The 24,618-nt window shown below is 45.0% G+C and overlaps 1 protein-coding gene, 1 long non-coding RNA gene and 1 other non-coding gene across 3 annotated transcripts in view; 2 read left to right on the forward strand and 1 right to left on the reverse strand.

Moving 5' to 3' along the window:
- Positions 1-167: 167 nt before the first annotated feature.
- LOC128121396 (uncharacterized) lies at positions 168-19,602 on the forward strand. Its single transcript, XR_008222174.1, has 3 exons — positions 168-1,900; positions 18,471-18,605; positions 19,388-19,602. It is a non-coding gene; the product is annotated as an uncharacterized LOC128121396 (long non-coding RNA).
- The window catches only part of Mettl16 (methyltransferase 16, N6-methyladenosine), a 62,955-nt gene continuing 40,698 nt past the window's right edge, over positions 2,362-24,618 (reverse strand). Inside the window, 5 exon segments of the mRNA XM_052756066.1 lie at positions 2,362-14,394; positions 14,396-14,704; positions 14,834-15,007; positions 22,077-22,166; positions 23,644-23,713. Of these exon segments, the coding sequence (XP_052612026.1) occupies positions 14,104-14,394; positions 14,396-14,704; positions 14,834-15,007; positions 22,077-22,166; positions 23,644-23,713 (934 nt within the window). The 3' untranslated portion in view covers positions 2,362-14,103.
- LOC128123620 (U6 spliceosomal RNA) lies at positions 17,557-17,663 on the forward strand. Its single transcript, XR_008222778.1, has one exon. It is a non-coding gene; the product is annotated as a U6 spliceosomal RNA (small nuclear RNA).

A 24,618-nucleotide genomic window follows, 5' to 3' on the forward strand; every position in this document is an offset into this window, starting at 1 on the left:
CGCCCCCGCTACTACACCGGGGCCGCAGCCAAAGCCCGGACCGGAGCCCCCGCCCGTAGGGCCGCGGCGTCTCACTGAGGGCGGGGTCGCGCCAGGGATAGCCCCGCCCACCGCGCGCGCACACGTGGCTTGGGTGGGGGTGAGAAGATGGAACCAGGCTTCCGCGCTGTTTCCGCTTTCCCGCCTTGCCCCTCCCTGCTCCGCGGCCAGCCACAAGTTAAACGGGGGTTGCGTGCTTGAGGCATTCACGACGAGATCTGTTTTGCTGAGAGAAAGAACGGGAAACCCAAGGCTTCTGTGGGCTGAGACAGCGGTAGTACAAGTCAGGGAAACCTACGATCTGACCCTTAGGTCTCCCCGCCCCACGTAGACACGACCTAAATCCTGCAGCGGTCCGGTCTGTCGCAATTCCCCCCGGGATCCGCCCCTGGGCGGAGCTGACAGCAAGCAGCTAGAGTACTGACAGAGGGACCGGAGAGCTGATCCCGTTCCGGATTTTGTCTCTGTTCCTCCCCCCGCAGTGCGTTCGCATCCTATTAGGCTACATCACCAGGCCGCCCGCCAATGGGCGGGCAGGACAACACGGCATGGAGCAGCTCCACATGGACACCCCGCGCCGCCAGCCTTCTGTTTAAAGGGCCAGTGTCTACAGGGTCGTTTTAGCGGGTGCGGATAAGGCCACCGGGTGAACGTAGGGTGAGACACCTACAGGGGAATTCCGCAGTCCTGCTCAGGCCCATCCCCTGCTTTACATCACCCTCCCATTCAAAACCAAGTATTCCTTTCCTTTCCCTGAATTCTTTGTCCACTCGTGTTTGATATGGGCGGAGACTGAGAACGTGCCATTCCAAAGCACAGCCTTCGTTGTGATGCCGGGACAGCAGTGGTCAAAAGGCGAAGCGCCCACAGCCCAGGCCAAGGAGGCGTAGTCTAAACCAGGAACAACAACGTGGAGGGCGGAAGCTGCGCCCTACCCGGGCTGCCGGCTGTGCGCGGGGCGGGGTCGCTGCCTTGGGTTGGAGGCGCGCTCTCTCCTAGGCTCGCCAGCCAGCCTTTATCCTGGTTCTAGGGCTTAGGACCGTCCATGGGTACAATCAGAAAGATCTCTGAAGTCAGCTTGCCCAAATCATTGCACTTCACAGATAAGAAAACTGAGGCCCAAGAAAAGGGACGATTCCAACTGCTCCTTGTGCCGTGAGCAACTAACTATTCGAAGTCAGGTCTGAGGCCAGACTTCTCTCACCACCACCTCGTCCTGTACCCCACGCCCCGCAAAAAGTGAAGGAGTATTAAACTACTGTGCAGAGAGGGGTCTGATTAGGACAACAGAAACGTCCTATACCTAAAACCCAACCACACTGTTTGGGTTCTTTGGTGGAAGCCACACACATTCCATTAACAGTGAAAAGCACAGGACTATTATGGGCACCATGGAGATGATCCAATTCTGTTGTCCCAGTGCTAGGCATACACACTTCCCTGTTATTGTCTCAAACTCCTTGATTAGCCAGTGCGGGAGAGTAGATATACCAGTGCTTTCAGGATCTCGGGCTCTATCACACAACACCCGAAAGTAGGCCTCTGAGACCTTAGAGGCAGGCCACCTTGACAGCCCAACCCACCCACACCGTGCCCTTAAGTGTATGTATGTACCTGCTTCAAGGGCTGCCAGCACAGCCAGGATCACAGAACAAAAGAAGCTTAAGGGTTTCTCTTCCCCTTAAGGTTATCCTAAAGACAGACGGACTCCCTGCACAGCTGAATGGAGCTTTGATGTTGGTATGTTGAACTGTGTGTAGTATGTGGAACTGAGCATGAATCACCCTTCCACAAATGTCTGGTGTCACCGACTTCATGAAGCTGGAGTAAACCAAACCATGAAAGCCCAGTCCTCTGCAGGGTAAGTAGCCTCTTCCTAAGACTATAGGGGTGCTAGCTCTAACCCAGTTCCCCTCCCTGGTGTCAGCTACCTGCTTTGGGTGTGGTTGGGTCTGACCTACTACAGAAAATGGCGATGATACAGATGCAGCTGGTGGAAGGCCTGAGATGGTACTACCATTTTTGCATGGAGCCAGCACCATAGCCTTCACTCAGACTGCCACTTGTCCTGTCTTCCTCGAGTGGCCAACACCTGGAGTCTTTTCTACTGGTCAAAGACCAGTGCTTCTACTCTTGTGAGGGGCCTGTTCTGTGACAAAATTACTCTTCTGAGCAGTATTTTGAAAGCACCTGTCTTCTCAAGGGAGAGGAAGCGAAAGTGGGGTGAATACAGACTTGATGGCTGGCCTTTCCCTTGCCCCCAATACCCCATCTGCTCCAGAGCTTAGTGGAGATGCTTGCTACTTAAAACAAACAGCCTGACAGGCTTCACATGATGTTTATTTGGGTCACATGGGGACAGCAGCCAGGGGATGTTAGGCAGAAGCAAGGATTTAGAAAGGCTTTTGCTGGGCCTGTTGTTGCCTTTAGGAGCCTAAAAGTGGCCACCAGAATTTCTCATCAAGCAATGTTTCTGGAAGTTTAGGAGTGGGCAGTGGGAGTGGGAGACACCTAGAAGGAGGCACAGTAGAGAGAAATGAATGGGAGGGCTGTTTTAACATGTTTCAGTTTCCTGTTTTAATGGGTGGAGCCAGGGTATAAGTTGGCAAGCACATTCATTCAAGAGAAAAAGTCTTTTTGATGTTTCAGCAAAAGCTTAGCAGGTTTGGAGAATGATGCCAGAGCCAGCCATCTCCTAATACTTATTCTTCAAGTCCTGTTATGGCTTCTAGGTGCTGAGGATGTCTGGATCAGGACGGCAACAGGATCTTCCACCACTGTGCACTTTTTCAAACTTCTTCCTCTTGTCTTGTGCACCTCAATATCTAATCCACACCCCATAGTGCACCCTCCTTCCATGTCTATACTGGCTGACTTCCCATCTTCTCACCATTCATCCCAACAGAGTCATACATTGACAGCTCCAAGTGCTATGTGAAATCACTTCCCTGAACACTTCCAAACAATAAGATGTGGGAAAGAGTATGGAGCTAAATATATGGATATTCACAGTGGATCCCAGGAGATGCCCCAACCTTTCAGCCTTGACCTGGTACCTTTTACTAGTGGCTTTAGGTAACTTTTCACCAGTCATAATTAACACAAGAAGGGAAACAGCCAGCTATAAGATAGAGGACATCAGACAGCTATGCCTAGGGACACACCAGGTAATACTCATTTAACAAGCACGTGCCAGACAACTGGCTAAGTATCTTTATAGGCAAGGCCAGGTGATCTTTGGTAAGCGGAGTGGTGTAGGAAGTGAGAAGGTGGCATTGACTACTACATTTCTACTGGGCAGGGTTCATTTTGCTCTCCCATACTGGATGCAGCAAGGGATAACACAATGACACCAGGCACCTAAGGGCTATGAAATACTAAGTCAGGCTCCCAGCTCTTAAATTCTCCAAAAACATAAAAAGAAACCAGTAGCCAGGCGGTGTTGGCACGTACCTTTAATCCCAGGACTCGGGAGGCAGAGGCAGGTGGATCTCAGTGAGTTTGAGGCCAGCCTGGGCTACAGAGCAAGTTCCAGGACAGCCAGGGCTACTCAAAGAAACCCTAGCTCAATAAAACAAAAGAAGCAGTCAGGCATGGAGGCTCACTCACAACCTCAAGCAGAGGAATGGTTTCCCAGTTTCAAAGCCTGCTTGAGCTACAGAATGACTCTGTCTCCAAAACAAATCAAATCATCAAAGAAATTGAGGGCACTTAGGGCTGGGTAACACTGAACCCAAGTCTTTGTTTTGTTTTTGAGACAGGGTTTCTCTGTGTAGTCCTAGAACTCACTCCAGACCAGGCAGGCCTCAAATTCAGGGATCTGCCTGCCTCTTGAACCCAAGTCTTAACAAAGCCATCAAGATAATTCTAAATTCCTGACAGGTGTACCCTGAAAGGTTATCTGACCGGTCATCAATGAATTGGTTCCCCAGCAGTCTGTACTTCCCGTCCCCACTTCTCAGCACCCACCAAACAGGTACAGTTGAGTTTCTCCTTCTGCCTAAAGTACTTCCTCCCAGCACGTCCTCATTGGATGTCATAGCTGATGAGTTGTGACTACAGGGTCTAAGACCCCAAGAAAAGGTATCTTATCAAAGGTCACCAAGCTGTCAAATTGTGAAGTGGCCTGATCACCTTCTCTGTCTGCCAGTCTAATCTGGGCAAGTACCATGTGTATGGGGTCCAGAGTCCCTGCCCAGTCTCCCGGAAGTGAGTGAACAAGGGAAGAAAGCACACATACATGTGCACACACTGCTAGAAACAGATAATCATTAACTTTGCCTAGTGCTGCTCCAAACACAGGTTAGTCCGTGAAAGCCTTGGGGGAACCTCTAACTGGGCCTGGGAAGGTGACAGGGAAAAGGGTAGACTTTTATCCAGGCACCCACCCTGGGTGTGAACACTGAGTAATAAAGAAAGAAATGCAGTTCAGAAACAAGAAAGGAGGAGCTTCATACTAGGCTTTTTCTTTGAGAGGCCAGGGGGCAAGCCTTGCTGTCTTATCTAGAGTTGGAGCTGTGGGTGCCAGGAGGTAGGAGAAGCTGATCCACTGGAAAGGCATAGAAGCATGAGGACTTCAGACATTCCTTTGAAGGAAAAAGGATGTGGCTTCCTGGGAGTCAATTAATTCAGGTCAAGGGAGTGGGGCTGGGCAGTTATGAGTAAAGAGAGGTGGAGTCGTGCAATGTGAGTCAAGAGCCAGCTGGATCACTGGGGTGTGGAGATGTGTTGGGAGATAGGAACTCCTCTCAAGGCAGAGGGCTGGACTGCAGTCAGTGCCTGTGAAAGGTCTACCATCCAGTTCATACCCAAGAGGCAGGCAGTGGGATCAAGTCTCCACTGGGCAGTGCTGGAGCCACTCTGCAGAGCTTAGTGGCCACAAGCTAGCTTGAGTTTCTACTTCCACGTTGGGGTGGGGTCAGGTGAGAGAACATAGTATACATCTCTATTCCCTAGTCGGCCCTGCTCCCTGTCCCCACTAGTGATCTTAGATGGGGCTTTATTGGCCATTTGTGAAGCCAATCTGTAATAACTGCACCATTGTCAAACAGATCCTTAAAATGGATACCTATAAATTGCTAAGTATTGTATGAAAAAAATGAAAATAAAACAAGCTATAATGAAAAATAGGCAATCATTTTCTACTCCAGAACAATGGAGTTTTCTACTCACAAAAGCAAATAAAACAAATATAAAGGCCCAGCGTGATGGATTTGATTATCTCTAGACATTTCTAACTGTAAAAATAAAATCATCATTAAAGGTGGAGAAGAAATGATAAAATGGAAGGAAGTCTTACAGTGGGAATTTTCAGTTTTCAATAAAGACAAAAATCTAGATTTTAAAGTAGTACATGCATGAAATAATAGCACATGCGTAGCTGAAGAGACCCTGTCAGTCCCAAAATGAAATTCAAACAATGGAACAATTTTTTTGGCCTATCAATTGATGAAGAATTTTTTAAAAATAGCCTTCTGGGGCTGGAGAGAGAGCTCAAAGGCTAACAGCATGAGCTGCTCTTGCAGAGGATTGAGTTTAGTTCCCAGCATTCCTATCTAGCAGCTCACTCCACCTCTGGCCTCCTAGGGCACCAACACTTACATGCACAGATTCAGACAGACAGACAGACCCAACTAAAAATAAAATGAATCTTTAAAAAAAAAAAAAAAAATCAGCCTTCTAAAACTATCAAAGGTATGGCAAAAAAAAACCCCACAAAACACCACTTATTCATGGAAATGTACATTAGCCTAGCTTTTTTTGTGAGCAAACTGGGGAAGCATATTTTCTGCCTTGGCAACTCCAGGTGAATTTATCCTACAAAAAGAAAACTACATTAAAACTTTGATACAAAGACATCTGCTAAAATATTGTTTACAGCAGTTAAAACCTTTTTCAGGACAATCTAAAGCTCCAACTAGGAACAACCGGCCGGGCACAGTGTGCTTCCAGCACACCAGAGCAAGGAAGGAGCAGGATGCAGGCACAGAACCAGCAGTGGCTGGCTTCAGGCAGGGTGGTTACTAGTAATTCTTATTTGCACAGCTTCCCTTGAAGCAGATTATTAGCCTTCTATTCAGAAAGAAAAATAATAAATAAATCACAATATACTGCTAAATAAAAGATTATAAAATTATAATTAATGTATAATATGATTGACCCCACAGTTGTTTAAAATGCATATGCATACAAACACGCTAAGACAACAAAATGTAAAATAATTTCATTTGAGTAGTGGAATTGTAGGTTATTCATTATTTTCTAAATTTTTATATGAAAACTTATTACAATTATAAAATGAAGTTGTAGAAAGGCTGGAAATACGGTAGCATGCCAAGGCTGTGGGCAGGAGGGGAATGGCCCTGGAAGGGAAAGCTGCCTTCGCTCTGTTCAGGAAAGCCATCCTTTCTCTGGGACGTCATGAAGTTTGATTTCCCTGAAATGAGCCTGTGGCACCATTCTCCACTCTACTCTCTTCTGAAAACTCCCCTGTACAGGTTCTTTTCATCTCACCGCACCGGATCTAAATCCACCCTGCTGTCCAGCAGATGCTGCCTACGCTGATAATCCAAGTTCAGAACCGTCCAGACTAGGGCACAATGGGGTTAACTCACAGAAGTGGGTGCCGGAAGCCTGAACTAAGAGAGAAGTACACATAATAAGACTTACGGATAAATCCTTGGGGATTAAGGAGTAGGAAGGGCCCCATTAAGAGGGTAGGCAGCAACCAAACTTCAGAGGTCAAGTGAGCAAGATTAGGAAAGGCAGAGGCAGAAATAACTGTTACTTGGTGGAGGTCACAGACTGATGTTTTACTACATGTTATTTTTTTAAATAAAGTGGTGAGTTACCACGATTCACAATTAAGTAGGATTCAAATAAACCTAGATTTTTGGCTTCCCTCAGAGCACCCAACAACATGGTACCACTCAGCTCATCAGCAGATGAGAAAAAGCCACTCCTTGCTAGTGAGTGAGGGCTGGAGTGCACCCTTTCTTGCTTGACTCCTGCCACATGAAGGAAGAACAAATTCCTTGTAAATGAAGATCCAATACAAAGCCCAGTCACACACCCACCCTTAGCCGACAAGGCAGGATCCTGGTACACCTCTGTCAGACAGAGCGGGGATCCTACCTCAGACCAGGCTGACTCCCCCTCTACTAGGAAGAAACTCCAGCCTCAGGCACAGTCCCGAGGGTTCCGCTCCCCAGTAGGATGCTCTTTTTAACAGTTTGGGGGTCCACTATAGCTACAGCATCCAGCCAAATCCCCAGCTGGGCTTCCTTGGCTTTCCTTCTGAACCCCAAGGCCATAATCCCTTTTGAGGGTCAGCCTCACCTCTGTGGTTCCCAAACTACAGTTTCTCTCGCCAACCTGGGAAGAGAACTTATGATTCTCTCGACAGCCCTACCTTCTCTGGCAAGCTTACACAGCACACGTGTTTTGTGTAGTTCCACAAGTGAAATATTTGGAAGTGCGGTGTTTAAAACAGAACAAAACCTCCCTTCTATTATTATACAATTAAGTATTGTCATTACCTAATTATCAGTTATTCCACATTGATTCTGCTCCAACGGGCTTTCACCAGACACTTTATTTTGTGGTTTCATTAACTACTTAATTATCTACATTACTGCCAAATACAAGATTCTGTGAAGATTTGGTGGCATAAATTAAGAACTAACTGTAAGTAATTTCACTTACTACATCTCATTCATTGATCACAGGCAAGAAAATGATACTACCTTAGTGCTGAACTATGAAGGGGTAAGTAAGACATGTTTGTTCTGGCTTCCCTGTGTTATGGAATTAAAGTCTCTTCCTGCAGAGGCGGAGCAAAGGGGCCTGAAAGTACATTTTTACCATAAGTACATTATTTGTCATAGAATTTCTAGATTTGGCAATATAGCTCAGCCTTAACTTCTTGGACCCGAGTTCAAATCCTACCTCTGTACCTTTGCTCAGTGAATAACATTAGGGCAAGTTACTTAAGCTTTTGAAGCTTCCGTTACCTTCAGCTGCCACACAATACCACATCACCTAAAGGTTACTAGATGAGCCAATCTCTGTAAAAGACGGAAACCAAAGGTCAGTTCCTAATGTCTCCATAAAACAGAAGCTGGCTTTCACTTTTGGTCAATAGGTAGTACTCTATTTAGCACTATTTAGACAGGTTTAATTAATGTCTTAACCTTCTCAATTGAGTCCAATGGCAGGAGACTTTCTGACCAAAATTCTAAAAGGCTACACAAAGTAAGGAGAGAAGACAAGTCGTAAGTGTCACTGTCCCTGAACTCCCCTAGATCCTGAGTCCTTCTCTCACTGGCATGGTAGTCTCACTTCTCACTCAGCAGAGCGGGTAGCCCTCAGCTCTCCCGAGGCCAGCCCAGTCAGACTGGCGTCCTATGTAAGGAGTGGGGTAGCACTGCAAACCCCGGGCTGAGGAGCTGCCGAGCCTGTGCGCTCTCCCACTGTTCACTACTGGGGTGAACAGTACCGGGAAGCACATGCTGCCCGCCCTCTTCTAAGCATTGGCTCCATGGCACATCTGTCCAGTGTAGCTGGACTTCCGTCCTCTACCTTCTTTTCTTTTCAGTTTCCCTGTTGCTAAGGAGTACCCATGATCCTCTACCTCCCAAGGAGAGCCTACAGGCCCAGAGATTTCTGCTTGGACGGAGACAGGCAGATAGGCTCCATCTCAAAGAGGTAAAAGGTCTTCATTCAGTCACAACATAGCTTCCCAGAGTAAAAGCACAGACTCACAAAGGCAGCATTAGCTGTTCCAACCAGCAATTAAAGAAATGAACCGCTGTTTTAGTCATTTGAGTGAGTCACAGCAGATCTTTCCAGAACAGAATAGGATCTCAGGCATGTGTAAATTCTATTGCTATGGGTGCCCTGAGCCAGGCGTTTTAACACTACAGTGATATTCACACAAGGCATATGGGATGATTAGCATCTTTCAAAACCATTAATGCCCTCCTTCAAGAGGTAAAAGCCGACTATTCTATTAATGAACATGACAGCAAATGAAATCTGAGCAGCAAGTCCCCTAGAAACAACGAAGTCACGTTCCTCTCCTTAGGGCACCCCTGGCTAGCACTTCTGAGACCTCTCTTTACTCAAAGAGCAATAACTGAAGTTTTGCAAACGGGGCAGAAGGGTCACAGCAGATCTTCACTTTGTACCATAAAGTGAACAGGGAGCATTTCTCCTTGAGCCTACAGCCATACAGGGCTAGTCATATGCATGCTCTGATCGATACAGAAACATTCTTCTAAGAAATAAGGCCCGGCTAGTTTATATAAACATAAAACAGAGAACCCTCACAACTTTTCATATGAATAACTCATCACATGCATGTTAGCCTGCCAAAAGATCAAATACAAAGCAAAATGAAAATGCATTTCTCTAGGAGATCTATATCTTACTAGTCCTGAAACAAAGCTTAAAAAAAAAAATCTAAAGGACAGGCCCAATATGAGTACATTCTAGAATAGAAAGATGTGACAAAAAGGCTGGTCGGGTGAAACTATAAAAAAAAAAACATAAAACATAGCCGGGGGGTAGTGGTGGCACACACCTTTGATCCCAGCACTTGGGAGGCAGACAGGCAGGCTGATCTCAGTGAGTTCAGCCTGGTTCACAGAGCAAGTGCCAGGACAGCCAGGACTATACAGAGAAACCATGTTCCAAAAAAAAAGTATAAAAAGTACAGGTAGTGATTTTTTTTCTTCCTTATACTTTCACTTTAAAGTTTTTAAGTGAAAATGTACCATCATAAATACTTATCTGGGTACAACTGAGTATTTCTAGAAAATTCCACAGACACAATTTCATCCATTCCCATTCTCACAATGAAATTCAGGATCGCAATTAAAGGGGCTGAAGGTGCCCCCCGTGTGGCTTCAGAAGAAAGTGCTTCAAATGAGAAAGACCAAGGGGCTCCCACAGCCTGTCTCTCTTGCCCCCTCTCCCTGAGACAGGGTCTCCTACAACTCCCTCTGGCCCTGAACTCACAATGTAGACAAGACCAACTCTGAACTCAGCCTTGAACTGCTGATCTCCTCCTTCCACCTCCCAAATGCTGATCACAGGTAGGGTCACCATACCCAGCACTCACTTCCTTCTCTTCAAAGTGGGGGGAGGGAGCCTAGGGATGTAGCTCAGTTGGTACAGTACCTGCCTTGCACTAACAGAACCCTGGGTTCAATCTCCAGCACCACAGAAGACCAGGTACGAAGGCAACATCTGCAATCCCAGAAACAGGGAGGTGGAGGCAGGAAAACCATGAATTCAACGCCAACCTTGGCTACCTTGAAAGTTCAAGCCCAGCCTGAGCTTCATGAATGAGACCCTAATTCAAAAACAACCAAACTAAAATAAAACAAAATGGCCTTGGATGGCTTTTGCGTGGGATGTTTACATCTTTTCCACACCTGGCCATTTGACTATTCCTGTCAGACACCAGAAGCTTTGATTTCCACCAGGAAAAGAGGTTTTGTTTTCTAAACTCTATTAATCGACCAGAACCCTTAAGGTTAGCTGACTCTTCCTCCTCCTCCTCCTCCTCCTCCTCCTCCTCCTCCTCCTCCTCCTCGGAGCTGCCAACAGGTAGGGTGAAGGAACCAAACCAACAAACCCAAGCCGATTCTAAACAAAAGCACCTTGTTCCCTCCGGAAAACAAGTTCAGCTCTGTCCCGACTCCAGCCATCGGGGAATCAGAAGCCAACCAGAGAGCAGAACAGAATTTAAGATAATACCACAGAGATTCGATTTCATATCAATCCACCAACACCAACTTGACCTCCAGACATGTAAGCAGAATGCCACTCAATACTGTGACACGTGAGCAATCAATTTCTTTAAAAAGCTTCTCTTTAATTACAAAGCACATGTATAATATGTCCATTTAAAATGTTTTCAATGTCATCTCAAACGATGTTAGAAAAAAATAATGTTCAAATGCAAAGGTACTCACAGCTTTAGTTTTTCAAAGACTGTGGACACCACTCTTGTCAAACTTTTTTTTTCCTTCCCATTCTAAGATCATTATCTTAACACCTATACAACCTGCTCCATAACAAGCCTCAACCTTAGGGCTGAAACACACATAGACACAACAGATACAACTTTTGTATCTCTATTAATGTTCTCTAAGAATCTCCAGGAACTAGACTTAAACAAAGGTCAACACTGTGCCTGAAGGGCATTTTGAATGGGCAAAAGTGTGTGAAAAAAAATACACAATTATCAGGGATTGGGGATTTAGGCCCTGGGTTCGGTCCTCAGCTGGGGGGGGGGGGGGGATTTCTAAAAAAAAAAAAAATACAATTATCAAAACATGAAAAAATTTCTAAGTTAAACAAACAAACAAAAAGTCAACAGAAAGTCAAAATTCCAATATAACTACAATCCAAATGAAGCACACACACATTTGTATCACCTACATGAAGACTGGGAGAAAACACAAACTACTAACACAGCTGTGAGAAGGCTGACACCCTGGGTAACTGGTGTGTCTGTTTTGTAATGCTAATGATTGAATTCAGGACCTTGTGTTTGCTAGGCACAGAGTCACATCTCTAGCCACTTGTTTCAAAATCACTGAACATCTGCCAATTTATGATGAGGAAAACATTTATTATTTATTGAATATCCGCCAGGTATTCTGGCACTTAACTGCCACTGAACTCAGAGATCCTCAGATTTTATCAAGAAAACTAGATGTGGGGACTGAGGACATAGCTCAGTTGGTAGAGCATTTTTGTCTAGCAGGCAGAGTCCTGGGCTCAATAGATCATTAGCACCACATAAATCAGGCTTGTACTCCCAGCACTCAAGATAAAGATACTGGAGGAAAAAGGATATTAAATTCATCTCAGTTACACATGAAGTCTGAGAAGACATAAGACCATGCCTCAAAACCTTCAACAGGGCTGGGGAGATAGCTCAATGGTTAAAAGAATGCACTGTTCTTGCAGAGGACCCAGCTTGGATTCTAGGACCCACATCAGGTGGCTCACAACCGCCTGTAACTTCAGGTCCAGAGGATCTGATGCCTCTGCAGGGACCTGCACTCACAGACACAGACACAGACACAGACATAATTACTGGATGGAGGCAATCTAAGGCCTGCATTCAATCTGGGCATGGTTGTGACCCTGAACACTGGTTTCTTCGTGCTGTCAAATGAACAGATGGATAGGTTACAACGGTGCTTCTTTTCCTCAGTTGGTTTCTGGTTGCTATGTCATAGATCAGATCTCCAGGGGGAGGGAGTAGGGAGAAGACGACATAGTCCTAGTCTCTGGAAGACCATGGCTAAAATGTTCTTTCCCAGCTTTCAACTCCACTGCACCATTTGTATTTATTAAGCTATGCCCCCAACACCAATTTCTGCTAATCACAGCCACCTTTCAAAAAGGGAGCTTAACTACTCAGCACAAGTCTTTATGGGTGCCAAAGAGCTCAAGCCCTATACCAGAGTCTGTCCATATAGAACCCTAGGCTACTAGTCAAGAATCCAGCACAGCAGACCGTTTCTGAGACAGAAAAGAACAAAAATGAGACTTCCAGAGTATCAGAAAACCTCGGCATTCCCATTACAAATGTGTTTCAGACATTGTTACCCTGGCCTCGGATAAGCAGATAAGTAGACAGAAAATCCACCAAAAAAGCAGGGTTTGGTCAATAAATTAGCTGGCCACATCAAAGACTCCACTTTACACCACACCAATACCTGTTGAAAATATAATCCAGGAGCCGAGCAGTGGTGGGTCATGTCTTTAATCCCAGCACTTGGGAAGCAGAGGCAGGTGGGTCTCTGTGAGTTCAAGTCTACAGAGTGAGTTCTAGGACAGCCAGAGTAAAACAGAGAAATCCTGTTTTGAAGGGGAAACAAAACAAAAAAAACAGGGCCTTCATACATCTAGGTAAATGCTCTACCACAAAGATACACCCCTACACCCTACCTAGAACACATAGGACCTTACTTAGTTTCTCATTTGTCACATCAACCATTTACCCGACTCAAGTTCCAGAAAGTATTTCCCCAATTTCAGGATTCACACAGGACGACTAGTTTTCAATTCTGAAGTCTTATATTAAAAACCAACAGCTGCAGGACAACACTGTCAGTGGGCTGGAGGAGGGAGTGGGTACATTTTGATGTGCCTCAGCTCCTTCTTGCTTCCTCAGTTCTGCTTCTGACATAGGCCGTGTCGGAAGAGCAGCAACTGAGGACTGTGCTGCTTCCCTGTGTCCCCAGACTGGCCCTCTCCTTAGTCTAAGACATCTCTCTGTGACAGCCTGGCCACCTACCCCAGGCTAGCTCCTTTCTGAGGGCTGGCTCAATCAACTCTAGGTACCTGAGAAAGCAGGTGTCTTGAAGGCAACGATGAGCATTCCCAGACCTCTGCTCTGCTGTACTGCCTCCATTAACTCCATAACTCTTAGTGATGGACATGTTCTAGGCAGCACTGACCCAGACCAGAGTCACAAGCAGTGCCTCTGGCCTCAGGGAATCCGTGCCAGGCTGCGATGAACTACTCGAGTAGGATCTAGTTCCTCCTAAGTTTATCTGCTGTTACAATAGTCATAATTCCTCTTGAGCCACTGTACTATACATACAACTCCAGATATGTTTAAGAGGGGAAAGGTTAAAAATTGATTCATTTCTGCTTTTCTTTTTTCTTCTTTTTATTTAGACAAGTGTCTTTCTCTGTAGCGTAGGCTGACCATAAACTCACAGCAATCACCCTACCTCAGCCTTCAAGTATTGGGATTGTAAGTGTTAAGAGAACACATTCAACTGCATTTCTGCTTTGTAACATGATTCCACATGGTGTCACTAATGGACCAATGCTGAAATTCCTCTGGCTTCCCAATGAGCTTTACCTCCAAAGCTATTTTATAGATTTTTTTTGTTTGTTGTTTTTTTTTTATTTTGATGTTAGATGTTAGGGACTCAGGCTGCCTTCTGAATAGTAAGCACATACGGTCATTGCACCACATCCCTAGCCCTATACAGACACTTTTCTAACTGTAGAAGAAATAAAGAATTAACTAGCAACAAGCCTCAAAATTTGGTTACGTATGTAGGTACAAAGCTGGTTCATCAAATCCCTGTTCTGGCCCTCAACCCAATGCATTTCAACTAAGGCGCCATCTACTTCCTTCTTAATGTTGATTAGGCACTTAAACAGGTAACGTCCAGCTGCTTCGTCCAGGCGGTCTCCCTTCTCAGAAGCCTCTCCGTCCTGGGCTCCATTGCTAGAGCCTTTACAACTTTCCAGGACCCCTATCCCTCCCCTTTCCTCACTCCTTTCATCCTCCATGGCTTCTGGAGTTTCCCTCCTGGCAAAGTGACTCCTGGCTGAGGCAATGGCCACCAACAGGGGCAGACTCGCCTTCCGGTACGGCAAGGCCACACAAGGCACTCTCCTGGGAGCATGGGGCCATGTCCTGGCTCCCACTCAGCTCTTTGGGAGTGGACTTTCTCTCCTCCAAGGCTAAGAGAACATCCTCAGGCGCTCGGGGCACCTCTCTTAGTTGTCTCACTCGCTCTCTCCTCTTCCGCCTTAAATGAATCCAAGAGTTTTCTACGGCAGTCAGGAAAAGGCTGACTTCTTCTTTCCCACAAGGAATTCGTTTATGGTGGACCTATGTGGAGGAAAAATCAGAATTTTATAGGAAATCATCTGTCACTGCTTACCAAACTCCTTCAATTAACGCAAACAAGCCGTAAAGGTCATTATGGATAAGTACTTCATCAATATGCTTGGTCCACACCTTCAGATCCGTGAGGATTTTCTCTATGCATGTTGTCACAACTGTTATGCCTTCTACTGTCTCAGAGCCCAGTGACAAGGCTTTGAGGGATAATTCTTCCATCACAGACTCCAGCACTACAAACGTAATCGGTTTCCTCGGCTTTTCTAATCTTCTTCGTTTACTTGGAGGTGACTGAAAGAAAAAAGAAGAAAGTTACCCCAACAATGAAATACAGTCCGCTATAACGGGCACTAGTAAGGACATTCCCAGGATTTCTGTTCCCAACCACAGGGCATGAAACACAAAGGTTTTTGCACGTGTTATTTCCAATGCTGGAGACAGCTCTGGAAGAAGGCTCTACCACTTCCTCCACTTTACAAAAAGAAAACTGAGACAGAGGCTATGTCATTATAGCTCAGTCACACCACTAGTAAAGACAGAATCAGGATCCTAACTCCAACTACAAACTCTTTCAACCCTATCACCTTGTTCTACTCTGGTTACCAGTATAGACACTCTCCAAGCACTAGATGGCCTTGTGTATCAGTAGTGCCCCAAGCAGGCCCATACTGAGCTGCACACAGGCAGGGGGTGACAACCCAGTTTGCAAAGTGTTTGTTACACAAGCCTGAAGATGTGCACCCGATCCCAAGAATCCACATTATTTAAAAAAAAAAAAAAAAAGTATGGTGGCACACTTATGGGCAGTGAAAACAGAACTATGCCTGGGGCTCACTGGCCAAGGCAGCCTCACTTAATCAGGGAGCCTCACAGGCCAATGAGAAGCCCTATCTCAAAAAGCAAGGTGGATGCTGCTGAAGAACACTAGCTGAAGTAGTCATCTGCTTCCACACCAAGAACTACTACTACCACTATTACTACTACACAGTTAGGCTGATTAGAGATGGAACTCAAGGTAAAGCACATGCCTAACATAAAATCATCAACTGACAGTTTGCTTGAGTTTAAATATGCTAAGTGGTTGGCAGGGGTGGAGTGGTGATGGCGCACGCCTTTAATCCCAGCACCTGGGAGGCCAAGACAGGTGGACCTCAAGTTTGAGGCCAGCAAGTTTCAGGTCAGACAGGTATAGAAAGTGAGACCATACCAAACGAAACACTTGCTGAGGCTTGAAATACAGCAGCTTACAAAAATCACAGGCCAGGAATGATCAGGGCCCCTGAGAATCACATGGGTAGAAGAAGCTGGGCCCAGACTGTCAGTCGAGGATACCAGCACCAAAGAGAACACTACATTGGAAAGCTAGGCCATGGGAGTCCAATCACATCACACTTTCTACCTAGGACTTAGGCAGGTCACACTCCACCCACTAGAGGGACTAGAGTTCCACTTAAAACACCAAAAGTAACACCATAGTAATTAAATTATCCCTTTAAATAAAGTTAAAACTTTCTACAAGATACTCTTAAAAAGTTACATTTAGCTGGGCAGTGGTGTCGCAGGCTTTTAATCCCAGAACTTGAGAGGTAGAGGCAGGCCTCTGAGTTCAAGGCCAACCTGGTCTACAGAGTGAGTTCCAGGACAGGCTACACAGAGAAATCCTGTCTTGAAAAACCAAACCAAACAAACCAAAAAAAAAAAAAAAAAAAAAAAAAAAAGAAATTGATATTAAACCCAACTCCATAGGTCCCTGGCACTAGGACAAGTTTACACCTCATTACAGATACTAATACAGAAAATTATTTTCCCCAACTGAAGTAATGTTGTTGTTGTTGTTTCTGAGGCAGGATCTCACATAGTCCAGGTCTCAAAACTCTCAAGGATGAACTCAAATCTTCAATCCTCCTGCCTACCGTATTAGATAGTACCAATCAATTAAGGGGCCATGGAGTATACGCTAGTAAAAAACTCGAGCCAGGCAGGGGTGATGCATGCCTTTAATTCCAGCACTTGGGAGGCAGAGGCAGGCAGATCTCTGAGTTTGAGGCCAGCCTGGTCTACAGAGTGAGTTCCAGGACAGGTTCCAAAGCTACACAGAGAAACCCTGTCTCAAAAACAACAACAACAAAAAAAAAAAAAAAAAAAAAAAAAAAAAACTGTTTTACTCAGAAAAAAATGGTTTACTCATTCTTCTCTATTATTTAATATGTAACTTTCTTTCTTAAAGATTTTTTTTTTGTTTTGTTTTTCGAGACAGGGTTTCTCTGTGTAGCATTGCGCCTCTCCTGGATCTCGCTCTGTAGACCAGGCTGGCCTTGAACTCACAGAGATCCGCCTGCCTCTGCCTCCCGAGTGCTGGGATTAAAGGCATGCACCACCAATGCCCGGCAAGATTTATTTATTTATTATGCATACAGTGCTCTGCCTGCATGTATACCTGCAAGCCAGAAGAGGGCACCAGATCTCATTACAGATGGCTGTGAGCCACCATGAGGTTGCTGGGAATTGAACTCAGGACCTCTGGAAGAGTAGTCAGTGCTCTTAACCTCTGAGCCCTCTCTCCAGCCCTATTTGTGACTTTCAATACAGCAAAAAGAAACTCTTCTATATCTACTCTAGAAAGTTTGTATCTATATTCTGGATTTTATATCTATACGAAGTATTACCGTTGTTATTTTTGTGATGTGAGGGATGGAACCTAAGACTATGTGCATGCTAGGAAAGCATTCTATCGCTGAGCTACATGCCCAGACCACAGATAGGAACTCTGACCAGAATAGTAGACTTAGGGGAACTCTAAGTTTTCCCAGAGGAGAAGCTGTTGGGATGATTCAAAACAAGTGCTCGCTTCAGCAGCACATATACTAAAATTAGAACAATACAGAGAAGATTAGCATGGCCCCTGCGCAAGGATGACACGCAAATTCATGAAGCGTTCCATATTTAAAAAAAACAAAAAACAAAAAAAAAACAAGATTCTTCAATAAAGACTGCACAAAGAGGTTATGGTAGCCAGGCTCAAGAAAAGACAAGAGACTTGGTAAGCAGAATGAATATCCAAGTGTTTAAAGTCTGGGCTAGAAAATCAGACTGGGGCTTGACTTTCTGCAGCCTCCAGAGGCTGGTATTGCTGTTCACACAACTGTTCCCTGGTTTAATGAAAAAGAAACAGTACGTGTATTCAAATAAGAACGACAACTATATGCAGTACATCAAAGCTTCCAAAACCTACTGATGTCCTATTCACAGGGCTGTGCCTCAGCTTAAGGCCTAAGCTATTCCTTTAAACGTTCAACAAATCCTTCTTTAGGATAAACAGCAAAGGAAACAAACAGGTAAATCTTGGTCCCTAAAGTTCAGATTAGCCCCAACTGTTTCTTTTTCTGAAATGCTCTCATCCCTATCATTCATCTCAGCACTTATGAATGTACAATTTTTACATACATTGTTTCAGCTGTGTTTTGCTTTGCTATAAAACTAACACGTAAGAAACTGTCTTTTCTAGCCGGGCGGTGGTGGCGCACGCCTTTAATCCCAGCACTCGGGAGGCAGAGCCAGGCGGATCTCTGTGAGTTCGAGGCCAGCCTGGTCTCCAAAGCGAGTTCCAGGAAAGGCGCAAAGCTACACAGAGAAACCCTGTCTCGAAAAACCAAAAAGAAACTGTCTTTTCTGATTTCTTTGTTATTACCACAGCAAGGCTCATACTTTGATTCTGCTCAAAGCTCAGTCCTTAATCACTATATCTGTTTTACAGCCTAATTTAGACCTTGGTAGAGTTCTGATTCACAAACCATTTTGAAGTTTGGTGTGGTGGCACATACCTGTAATCTCAGAACCAAGAAGAAGAGGCAGGAAGAACACCATACCTGATCTACATAACAAGTTCCAGGTCAGTCAGCACCAGAATAGTGAGACCCTACCCCTAAATAAATAACTAAAAACCAAACAAACAAAAAACTCAACTCTCACATATGATAAGCAATAAACCATCCATCTACTTCCCAAACTATTTCTTCTTTAAATTTATTTTTAGTGCACTGGTACACGGAGACTGAAAGAAGGTATGGGATTCCCTGGAATTGGACTTGTGGTTTGTGAACTGCCACATGGGTGCTGGGAACCGAACCTGGGTCTGAGGGAGCATGTCTCCAGTCCTGTGCATACTTTAATGAACCTGGGTTCCTGAGCAGCACTCACATCAAGAGTACACGATGTACTAGAGCTATGTGTCACCCTCTACCCTTCCCCTTCAACCAACATCAACTTCCTGAAAGCAAACCAGACCTGAAGCAGCACCCTGCCGACTTAGAGAACTGGGAAAGGGGTTCTAAAAGTGACTTGCCAGCATCCTGTGGAACCTACTGCTTCCCCATGCCCTCATCAGTCAGAAATGATGATACAAAAATTCTACCAACATTAAGTAGGTTGTCTTTTCGTTGCTAAAATGAGTCTAGACAACAGCAGTGGGCTCAATGTAAGCACTAGAATTAATTGAATTAGAATTTTCAGCATTCAGCACCAACAGAAACAAGTCAGTAGGCCTGACATAAGTGAAAACAAGTTGCCATAGGAACTTGCACATCACGATAAATGGCAGGGTGGGAGTGAGGAAGTAGGTCAATATTCTTGCTTAACCAGTTCTATTCTGTCTTCCTCTCTTGACTGAAACAGCATTCTAATCCTGCCCGATCCCACCAGGAGCAAGAGAGGAACGTCATGAGTTTTCCAGAAAAACGGTGACTGGGGAAGTCTAAGAAGAAGGAAGGGGAACCAAGAGTAAGGTCAACCCAAACTCTCCCAAGAGTAACACACCCACAGGGAAAGCAGTCGTTCATCAAGGGTGCCAATGCTAAGAAACTGTTGCTGGGTTACTACAAATCAGAAGCTGTCACCGCCCGCCCGCCCCCCCCCCCCCCAAAAAAACACACACCAGCAGTTGAAGTGCAGCTAATGGACCACTGGGGAATGCATTATTAGCAGCTTAGGGATGACTGCAGCGGTGGGGAGGGGGAAATACTCAGTAGCATGGGAGGAATCTCAGGCCCCTAGCAAGAGGCATTCCTTGACAGATGGAAACTATGCAGGGCTACAAGATACCCTAAAAAGGAGAGAGGGAGGCTCATCGATTCCTTTTCTAAGTAAGCTGATTTTGAAAAAACATAAATAAATAAACTGATTTTGTACAAAGACACTGTCCTTTAACACTAGTATCTGTGATGACTCCCTTATCCAAGAGGGCGAACAAGAACGTCTCTGGGTTATTTGTGGGGAATGTCAAAGTCCATTATCAGCTTTCCCAGCTGTGTCAAAAAATGTGGGCAGCAGGTTAAGAAGATACTCTTGGAAGCAGGTGCTGCTCCAATTTTCCACAGCTGTTTGTGTCTGCACAAGCATAGCTAAGGGCATTGCTAATGATTTTAACCATCTGCTGTGTAGGTCCTAGTAGTCTAGAAAACAATAGGATAATATTTGAGGAGGAAGAAGTTATGGAAAGCAGAGGCATCTTTTTAACTAGTAATCAAATTAAACACTAACCTCTGTGTACCCTACTGTACAGTCCAGAAGCAAGTCTAGACTTCCATGGAAAGTACACTCTATAGAGGCAATTTCAATCCTGCAGCACATCGAGTTGTGGAGAAAGAATTGGCTCAGCTTCAAATCTGACCCTCGTGTTTTCAAAAACAAGGCAGCATCTGCAAACCATTCCTTGGTGCAACAGAGAAAGACTCAAAAGACAGCAACATCTATGATAGCTCTGGAGACCAAAACTGGCCAAGTCCCTTGGAGGAGGTGGCCCCAAAACAAGCCTGCTATATGGTGTAGTGGGTATTGCCTTCGCCAATGACCTTGGACTACCTTGGCCCAATAGAGGCAGTATTTCTTGTCTGCCTACGTGACCTCTCAAAAGGGAAGAGAAAGGGGGATGGCATGCTCTCTTGGATGGTGAAGACCTGGTCAGGTGGTGTGATGCAGTGTGTAATTGGTCTCCAGCTTTCCAAGGACTCTGGAACTGAATTTATCATATCCTGTATTCATGAGTATATTTCCCCATTTCTTATCTTAATAAATCCCAGATTCCCCTTAAACAGACTCTCGTGGATTTCACTAACAATATGGACTGGGATAGAGACCTGCAACAGTCAGTACTATCCTCCACACACACCATGCGAAAAAAGAGCTGAGTAGCTGAGCACAGGTTAGAATGTGTGGCTCCAGGCAAGCAGCAGACCACTCTTGCAGGGAGATTTAAGAAACAGACACATGCTATTCTATCACTACCCTCCTGGGAGGCCCAGAAAACTATTCAGTCTGCTTGTTTTTTTATTAGTGTGTGTGCTGTGTTGTGTGTGTGTGTGTGTGTGTGTGTGTGTGTAACAACACCTTACTATGTAGCCCAGAACTCTCAATGCTCTGCCTTAGCCTCCTGAGTGCTGGGATTATGGTTGTGTGCCACCATTTCTAGCCTCAAAAACCTTTTCTTTGCAGATACAATAGTACAGAGAACCAAGAGAAATCTAGAAACAAATCTTTTTATTTTTCTTAAGATTTGTGTGTGTGTGTGTGTGTGTGTCCGTGTCCCCGCACATATGCACACTCACGCAGGTACCCATGAGGGCAGAGGAGTGTATTGGAGCCCTTGGAGCTGGAGTTTCAGGTGTTATGATCTGGCAGATGTGGATGGTTAGGCTCTGAACTCCAGCACTCTAACAGAGCAGAAAGCACTCTTAACCATTGAGCCACGTCTCCAGCTCTTTTTGAGGCAGTTTCCTTGGTACTACTTCAGGCTGGTCTCAAACCTCAGAATTCTTCTGCCTCCACTTTTCAAGCTCTGGGACTGGCACATGCTACCCCACATCCACTTTCTAGTGGTAACCATAAAAGACGAGCCAGAGCTTTTTACTAAGATCAGCACAGATGTTACACTGGAAAAGGAGACAGCCACAGAGCTAGGAGTATAACCTGGGGTACAACATTTGCCTGCAATGCTTGAGACACTGGGTTCAAGCTTCAGCAATGAGAAATCAGAACAGGAAAAAGAAAAATGATTGCAACCACAATGACAGCTTTCTAGCAGCTTAGTAAAGCAGCAGTGGCCAGGTAGAGAAACAGACTGAAGAATGTCCACCAGAAGTTACACTGGCCAGATGTTCCTACAGGCTATGCTGCCTACACTTCTAACTTCTAAATGATGCTAGGATTAGCTCTTGTTTACAAACAATTTCCATTTTGCCATAAACATTTGGAGAAATGGAAATTCTCCAAATGGAAAACATGACAGTACAGAGTGAGTTCATTTATGATCTGTGGAAGCTTATCACGTGATGGGCATTTGGAGAAGCCAAATCAAGCCTTTACTTACCGGTACTGTGACGTCATCATAAAAACTCCAAGCTAAGGCCCATCGCATTGTCCTGCCTTGACAGAACTCCGTGAAGGTGACTTTAGGAACCTGAAACCAGTAAACACAGCATCTCATAAAAAAGTTTTGTTTGGAGCCGGGCAGTGGTGGCGCACGCCTTTAATCCCAGCACTCGGGAGGCAGAGCCAGGCAGATCTCTGTGAGTTCGAGGCCAGCCTGGGCTACCAAGTGAGTTCCAGGAAAGGCGCAAAGCTACACAGAGAAACCCTGTCTCGAAAAACCAAAAAAAAAAAACAAAAAAAAAAAAAGTTTTGTTTGATTTGAGACAGGGTCTCAGGTAGCTAAGGGTGACCGTGAACTCCTGATCCTCCTGCCTCAACCTACTGAGTACTAGCAATCAAGTGCACGTCACCATGCCCACCTTCAAACTAAAGTCTTTTTAGTAATGTTTCTGGCTGCTAATTCCTATGGTTGCTTTTTGTTAGTTAACAAACATTATTTTAAAAAAAGGGGGGGAGTATGTACAGCTGATTATCTCTATATCGAATTTTTACCTCTCATAAAATATTAGAATTTATAGATGTCCCAAAGGTCAAACAACAAACAGCTAAAACAGTTCTCTAGAGTCACTGTAAAATGGTTTAGGTACTTTTTCTTCATTTCTTTGACAGAGGACTTGGCTACCTGGGCCAAACTGGCCTTCAACTTGGAATCCTCTTGCTTCTACCTCCCGGGAGCTAGAATTACAGATGTGGACCGCCTTAGCAGTGTGGGGTTGAATACAGGGCCTCAAGCATGCCAGACAAGCACTCAGGGCTCCTAAGCCTGTGTTTACTGTTGTTTTGAGACAGGGTCTCACTCTGTAGCCCTGGCTTGCCTGGAACTTGCTATGGAGACCAGGGTGGCCTCAAACTGAAACCACCTGCTTCTGCTTCATGAGTGCAGGGATTAAAGACACGTACTACGTCCAGCCCTTGTTTACTTCTTTAAATACAAGAGCCAACCAAAGTCTGGCCATAAGCAGATGTATAATCCTTTTCATTTATCAGATTTCAATAAAGAAAAAGTAGCCAGACGGTGGTGCTGCATGCCTTTATTCCTAGCACTCAGGAGGCAGAGGCATGCAGATCTCTGTGAGATCCAGGCCAGCCTGGTGACAGAGCTAGTTCCAGGATAGCCAGGGCTACACAAAGAAACCCTGTCTTAAAAAACAAACAAACAAACAACAACAACAACAAGAAGTAACTAACTAGTCTGTAGTTTTTAATATCTTTAACAAGAAATAGTGGGCTAGAGAGATGGCTCAGCAATTAGGAGCAATTCTTGCTCTTGCAAAAGTCCCAGCTTGGTTCCCAGAACCCACAGGGTAGATTACAACCATCCATAACGCCAGAAGAGAATCTGGCCTCTTCTGACTTTTGTGGGTACACATATACTGCAGACAAAACGTTCATATACATAACATAAATACATGTTCAAAACACATTTAGCTTTATGGTATAAAGAAGGCTGCCCTACTCAAACTACATTCTAAAGCACATACCGGAGTGGCAGTGACAAAGCTTACCCCTTGGATTCTGAGCTCTTCCTTCAGTGGAGCCAGGCTGCACTTCTTCCCCAGCATACAGCTATACCACCTTGGGAAAACATCAGACAAATGAAAAGCAGTTGTAAGCATCGTTCATGAGAACAGCAGCAAAAAATATTGAGTTAAGTTACAAGTAACAATAACAAAAATTGCACAAATTAGGTAAATACTGAATCATATAATGGAAAAAAAGAAGCCCAAGGCAACCTAAAAAAATAATCTTGGCAGGCAAATGGCACAGTGAATGAAGGCTTGAGTTCAATAACCAGAGCCCATGGTGGAAAGAGAGCAGCTGCTCTGACTTCCACACTCACCACGGCACTCACGTGTGCACAAACACAAATAATTAAAAAGACCCTGCCAGGCAGTGGGAGCACACCTTTAATCCCAGCACTCAGGAGGCTGAGGTGGGAAGATTTCTGTGAGGACAGCCTGGTCTACATAATAAGTTCCAGGCCAGCCAAGGGTGCATAGTGAGACCTAGTCATTTAAAAAACAAAAACCAGGTAAGTACGTAAATAAATAAATAAACTGCTTGGTTTTCCAGTGCTTAAAATGTACATATCTGGACAGAAACCAAAGAAGATGAGCTCCATCTATCATATACAAAACGAAGGCCATATGGTTGTAGGGCAGACATTAGTCAACGACAAAAAGGCAGGACCTGCAGAGATGGTTTTAGAACACTTGCTGGTCTGGCAGAGGACCCAGGTTCAGTTTCTGAGCACCCAAATGGTAGCTCATAACCACCCACGAACTCCTATTCCAAGGGCTCTGACTCCCTCTTCTGGCCTCCACAGGCCCTGCACACACATTGTGTACATACACAGAAACAAGAAAAAACTCAAAATAAATCTTTAAAAAAATAACAGAAAGGCATACAAATACCCTCGCACTATATTAAGAAAACACAGACCCCTGCCTGAACTTGTGTTATGAACTGCTCTATACCAG

This window comes from Peromyscus californicus, unplaced genomic scaffold, assembly GCF_007827085.1.
Source record: "Peromyscus californicus insignis strain IS unplaced genomic scaffold, ASM782708v3 Scaffold_3__1_contigs__length_106647218, whole genome shotgun sequence".
Lineage (NCBI taxonomy): Eukaryota > Metazoa > Chordata > Mammalia > Rodentia > Cricetidae > Peromyscus > Peromyscus californicus.